The 6247-nt window shown below is 49.1% G+C and overlaps 1 protein-coding gene across 1 annotated transcript; it reads right to left on the reverse strand.

The window, feature by feature from the left end:
* Positions 1–2345: 2345 nt before the first annotated feature.
* Positions 2346–6161, reverse strand: SLC38A5 (solute carrier family 38 member 5). The gene is made up of 8 exons (XM_040236379.1): positions 6088–6161; positions 5849–5986; positions 5485–5564; positions 4728–4828; positions 4363–4478; positions 3422–3566; positions 3225–3328; positions 2346–2753 (listed from the first exon to the last, which is right to left on the reverse strand). The coding sequence occupies exons 1-8, from the start codon at positions 6106–6108 to the stop codon at positions 2652–2654; spliced, it is 807 nt and encodes a 268-aa protein (XP_040092313.1). The 5' UTR covers positions 6109–6161; the 3' UTR covers positions 2346–2651.
* Positions 6162–6247: the final 86 nt, after the last annotated feature.

A 6247-nucleotide genomic window follows, 5' to 3' on the forward strand; every position in this document is an offset into this window, starting at 1 on the left:
CATTCCAATCCCAAAGAAAGGCAATGCCAAGGAATGATCAACCTACTGCACAACTGCACTCATTTCACATGCTAACAAAGTAATCCTCAAAATTCTCCAAGCCAGGCTTCAACAATACATGAACCATGAACTGCCAGATGTTCAAGCTGGATTTAGAAAAGGCAGAGGAACCAGAGATCAAATTGCCAACATCCACTGGATCATTGAAAAAGCAAGAGAGTTCCAGAAAAACATCTATTTCTGTTTTATTTACTAAGCCAAAGCCTTTGACTGTGTGGATCACAACAAACTGTGGAAAATTCTTAACAGATGGGAATACCAGACCACCTGACCTTCCTCTTAATAAGTCTGTATGCAGGTCAGGAAGCAACAGTTAGAACTGTACATGGAAAAACAGACTGGTTCCCAACTGGGAAAAGAGTATATCAAGGCTGTATATTGTCACCTTGCTTATTGAACTTATATGCAAAGTACAGAATGCGAAATGCCTGGCTGGATGAAGCACAACCCGGAATCAAGATTGCCGGGAGAAATATCAATAACCTCAGATATGCAGATGACACCACCCTTATGGCAGAAAGTGAAGAACTAAAGAGCATCTTGATAAAAGTGAAAGAGGAGAATGAGAAAAGCTGGCTTAAAACTCAACATTCAGAAAACTAAGATCATGGCATCTGGTCCCATCACTTCATGGCAAATAGATGGGGAAACAATGGAAACAGTGACAGATTTTGTTTATTTGGGCTCCAAAATCACTGCATATGGTGACTGCAGCCATGAAATTAAAAGACACTTGCTCCTTGGAAGGAAAGCTATGACCAACCTAGACAGCATATTAAAAAGCAGAGACATTACTTTGCTGACAAAATGTCTGTCTAGTCAAAGCTATGGTTTTTCCAATAGTCATGTATGGATGTGAAAGTTGGACCATAAAGAAAGCTGAGTGCCTAAGAATTGATGCTTTTGAACTGTGGTGTAGGAGAAGACTCTTGAGTGTTGCTTGGACTCCAAGGAGATCCAATCAGTCAATCCTAAAGGAAATCAGTCCTGAATATTCATTGGAAGGACTGATGCTGATGCTGAAATTCCAATACTTTGGCCACTTGATGCAAAGAGCTGACTCATTGGAAAAGACCCTGATGCTGGGAAAGATTAAAGGCTGGAGGAGAAGGGGACAACAGAGGACAGGATGGTTGGATGGCATCACCCACTTGACGGACATGAGTTTGAGCAAGCTCTGCAAGTTGGTGATGGACAGGGAAGTCTGGTATGCTGCAGTCCATGGGGTTGTGAAGAGTCGGACATGATTGAGCGACTAAACTAAACTGAAAGAAACACATGTGAATTTTAAGAGCAATACCTTTTTCACTTATTAGTGGGGCAAATGTCTATGTTTCCTAACCATCTGCTGGCAAGACTGTGGTGTCATTGGCTGATGGCAGAGCAAAATGGCCACCCTGGTTCCTCCTTGGACCTGCCATGCTTGCTCTACCTCAGGGCCTCTGCACTGGCTGCTTCCTCTACCTGAAACTTGACTTGCTCCTTCTAGTCAATCAAGGACCCAGCTCCTTTTCCTTTCCTTGATGAGGTCTCCCTGATTGCCCGCCCCCACCAGCAACCCCAGCATTACACTCATTTTCCTCATAGTGCTCCTCTTTACCTGTTTTTCTCTCTTCAGCTAGATCAGAGATTAGCAATTTTTTCCTGAAAAGGGCCAGATAATAAATAGCTTAGGCTTTGTGAGCTCTATGGTCTCCCTTGCAACTCCTCATGTCTGCTGTTGTAACACTAAAGAGCCATCATCAGTGTGTAAGTGAGCAAGCGTGACTGTTTTGTTTGTTTGTTTGTTTTGGTGGCCTGTACAGGGAGCATGACAGTTTCATGAAGCTTTATTTGCAGACACTGAGGTTTGAATTTCATGTTAATTTTCAACTGTCACAAATTCTTCTTTTGATTTTTTTCCAATCACTTAGAAATGTGTAAACCATTCTTAGCTTGGGGGATAAACAAAAAGGCAGTGGGCTGAGTTTGGCTGGCAGGTCATATTTTGCCCTTTCTTGTGCAACTTCAGGAATTTCTTGTTCAACTTCAGGGATTATTGTCTGCTTGATCTGCTGCTATATCCCCAGCACCTAGGACAGCACCTGGTTGCCAGTAGGCTCTGGGAGATGTTTCCTGAGTGAGCCAGTGAAGGGATCTATGTGAGTTTTGTAGCTAGCTACTGAAGGGCAGAGAAGTGGGTGAACAGATAAGAGCCACTACAGTCCTCCTGTCCGTTTACCCATGTGAACCTGGGAAGGCTCCCCTAAGAAGTCCCAGAAAGAAATGAAATACTGATGCTAGAGTTGCAATTTAGCATCTTTATTCTTCCCCTTTAGCTCAACGGTGATCCTGACAAACAGCTTCTACAAGGAGGAGGCGGAAAAGACTGGACTGGGCAGGGGTTCCCCAAGGACCGAGCCTCCTCCTCCTCCTCCTATAGGGGTGGGGTTGGGGTTAGAGTCATGATCTGAGCTTGGCATCCCCTGAGGAAGAAGGGAGTGAACCACTCTTCAGCCTATGGCCATGTTGATGGGAACCGGGAGAGCAGTCCATCTCCCTCCATGTGCACAGGTGGATGCACACTGGGGCCCAGGTGAAGCAGGCCTTGGTCAGTGTCCAGACACATGGCTCTGGCCTGTGGCCCAGTTGGCAAACATGAAACCTAGGCTGATCGCCATGAAGAGGACCCCCAAGACACCAAAACACAGAGCCTGTGGGTGAGAGGGAAAAAAGATGGGGCTGGGTGTGTACCTACACCCAAGCTCCTCCATCCCCTCCAGGGAGTGCCACATTCATTCCTGATCCTCCTTTTCTGCTCTCTCTCCTTTAAAACCAACCCCTTCCTGTGACTCTTCCTTCCATCTTCCTAGAATTCTTCAGGGAGTACTCTCCCCCATCTTCCTTGAAAATGTTCCAAACTTCTCCTGATAGTGCTCCTTCCATCTGTCTGAAGAATGCTTCCTCCATGCCAGCCCCTTCTTAAGTGCTTGCTGTCTTCTCAAACCCTTCTTGTGCTCTGTTTGCTCAGCCTCTTCCTATGACAATCTTCTTCATCCTTCTAGACCATCTGCCCTCTCTCCTCCAAGCCCCCTCTTGAAAATGTTCCTCAACCTTTAGCCATCCTTGAATGCTCCCTCCTCAGAATGCTCCCTCTTTCCCCAGCCTTCCCCTGGAATGCTCACCTGGATCTTGGGCCAGGAGTAGAGGGGCTCCACCTCAGAGGGCACAATGCGGAGGTAGAAGATGCTGGGAAGGATGAAAATGAGGCTGGGGGCTGAGGTAGACCCTGAAGAACAAGCAGGAAGGAAAGAAGCAATGTAAGATTGGGATACAAGGCCCATATTAGGTGGGGCCTGGGACTAGGGCTGGGGATACAGACCGATAACCCCAAAGATATCCCGGATGGTTGGCACACAGATGACAAGAACATTGACCAAGACAAGCAGGATCAGTGCTATGGCCACATGGCGTGGCCAGCTGAAGGCCTTGCTTGGAAAAAGTAGCTGCTGCAGAGCCCGGCGGATCTGTGACCAGAGTACAGTAGGATGAGGGTCAAGGCTCAAGCACTGCCTCCCCTTCTATGTATTTATCTGTCTCTAACACCACCCATAGTCTGAGACCCCTGATTTCTCCATCTGACTCTACCTCCACTCTGTCTGACCATCCATCTGTGCTTCCACCTTCTAAATGAGCATCCTGCGTCCCTTCTGCTTGACAGTCCGTGACCCTTCTGGGTGATCATCCATCTATGCTTCCATCACTGTCTGAAATCTTGTCCTCTTCTATCCAACTATGTCTGCCTCTTCCTTCCTGACCACCCACATGTCCTTCCACCCTGAGGTCCCTGCCCCTCTCTCCTCATCTGATGACTTCCGTCTCCCTCCTCTGTCTGCTCAGCCAACCTCTCCATCAGGGAGCCTTGTCCCTCCTACACCTCACTACTTCTGTCTCCATTTTTTATCTGTCCATCCCTATTTCTTCATCTTGAATATCCATCTACCTATGCCTCTACCCTCTGTCTACTCCTGCTTCCCTCTTCTGTCTAGTCAGACATCTGTGCCTCCTCCCTTGAAATGACCAACTCTGTTCTTCTGATTCTTTATATTCTGCCATCGATGTCCCCCTTGTGTCTGACCATCTATTTTGGCCCTCTCTGTCCATCTAACAACTCTATCTTCCCTGTCTGTCCATCCCAGCCTCCTCTATCCATCCATCCATCCACTCCTACCTCCACCCTCCATCCAAACATTCCTGCCTACACCCTCTACCCATCCATCCATGCCCCTCCACCCTGTAGGCCCACCCTCGCCCCCAACATACAGGGAACAGCACGACTGGCACCGTAAGAGTCACAGCGAGCAGCACTGCTAGACGCACACAGAGGATGAGCAGGTCATGCTGGCTGTACATGTGCAGCATCTCCGCCTCCACGCTGCCTGGGACATGGGACACAGGAGATGGGATGTGATTGGAGCACCAGGACCAGTGTCCCAGAAACATATATGTGTGCACACACATACACACACACACACAGACAGTGACAAAATCTCCATGCAGGGTGTGTATAGTCCCTTTGGGAACCGAGGGGTCTGAAAGCATGCAGGGAAAGTGCTGAGGCTCCTGCCTAGTAATCACCCAGTCTCCACCCTAGCTCTCTACCCAACCCTGGCCCCAGCCCCACTCACTGTAGAAGGTGAGGTATCCAAAGGTCGCCGTGAGCCCATACATGCAGAACATGGCCCCAATGGACACGTTGGCCACAGCCTGCATTCTGCGCTTGGAGGGCCTGAGGTATAGAGGTCATAGAACTGTCATGTCCAGACCCGTGGACTTGGTCCAGGCCCCCCAGAACCAGCCCCCATCCTCTAGAGTCTTCCCAGAGCTGATGTTCAGCTGGTACACACTGGGATGCCCATCTCTGCCTCCTCTGTATTAGCCACGCCTCCCTTCTCTATCCATCCCTCTCACCCCATATAACCAACTCTGCCTATCTCTTTGCCCATCTCTGTCTCTCTTTTTCATTTGACTGTCACAGCCTCTCCCTCCATTCTGATTATCCACACTGTCCCCCTGATTGATCATTCATACATTCCTCCCATCATCATATCATCCCTGCCCTTTCTTTGCACATCCATATATCCCTCTCCATCTGACCTTCCCCATCTCCCCATCCCATCCACATATGCCACCCCTTCATCTGATCTCAGCCTCTCCATTTGTCCATTCACACTTGTATTGGATGTTAACAGGGCAGAATACTTAAGCCCCAATTAGTAAACAGTCACTGTGTTGCATCCCCCAAGGCCTCCTGGCTACCTCAAACCCCTCCCTTGGCACAATCTGGCCACAATCGAGCTGAACAGTACCAAGACTATGATAGACATTATGACTATCACCCCACCTGCTGCCCTATCACCCATGCCCACTTGCCTGCCCACTCACCGGCAGAGTTCTGTGTAGATGGGCAGCACTTCAGGGTGGCAGACAAAGGCAAAAGCCATAATGGGCACTGTGTAGAACATCTGGGGGAATGGTCCAAGTACAAGAGATTAGAGTCTAAGGGTGAAGCAGGGCTTGGTCAGTGTCCAGATACATGGCTCTGGCCTGTGGCCCCGTTGGCAAACATGAAACCTAGGCTGATCGCCATGAAGAGGACCCCCAAGACACCAAAACACAGAGCCTGTATCAGACACATGGAAGCCCCTGATGTCCAATACCTGGCTCAACTCTAAACAGAGTGCAGTATGGGAGAAAACCAGAGGACCTGCATATAGTGCAAGGCATAGACATATGCCAGCACACCAACCTGTGAGTCAGCTGTGAACATCTGGGCCTCACAGCTTGTGTTGAGCCCCTGGATGGGAAGGCTTGGGGAGCTCTTGCTCTCCTCTGCTGTTTCATTGTGGCCTACAGTGCAGCCAAGCTGGAACTTCTTATAGATGACCTGGATGAGGGAGGGTGGGGAAGTGAGGTCATGGGGAAGGCTATGTCCCAATGCCCCAAACCCTTTCTGTACTTTTGCATGTCCTTTTCCCTCAGACTCACCGAAATGAGGAAAAACAGCATACAGGTCAGAGAGAGACCACTGGTATATCCCAGGTAGCCTGCAAGGGGCAATATACAGAGTCTCAGAAATCAAGGGAACCCCCCCGAGGGAGGTAGGGGGGGCGTGGGGGGACCGTGAGGTGAGGGGCAGACTAGGGGG

Source organism: Oryx dammah, unplaced genomic scaffold, assembly GCF_014754425.2.
Source record: "Oryx dammah isolate SB20612 unplaced genomic scaffold, SCBI_Odam_1.1 HiC_scaffold_11107, whole genome shotgun sequence".
NCBI classification, from domain to species: domain Eukaryota; kingdom Metazoa; phylum Chordata; class Mammalia; order Artiodactyla; family Bovidae; genus Oryx; species Oryx dammah.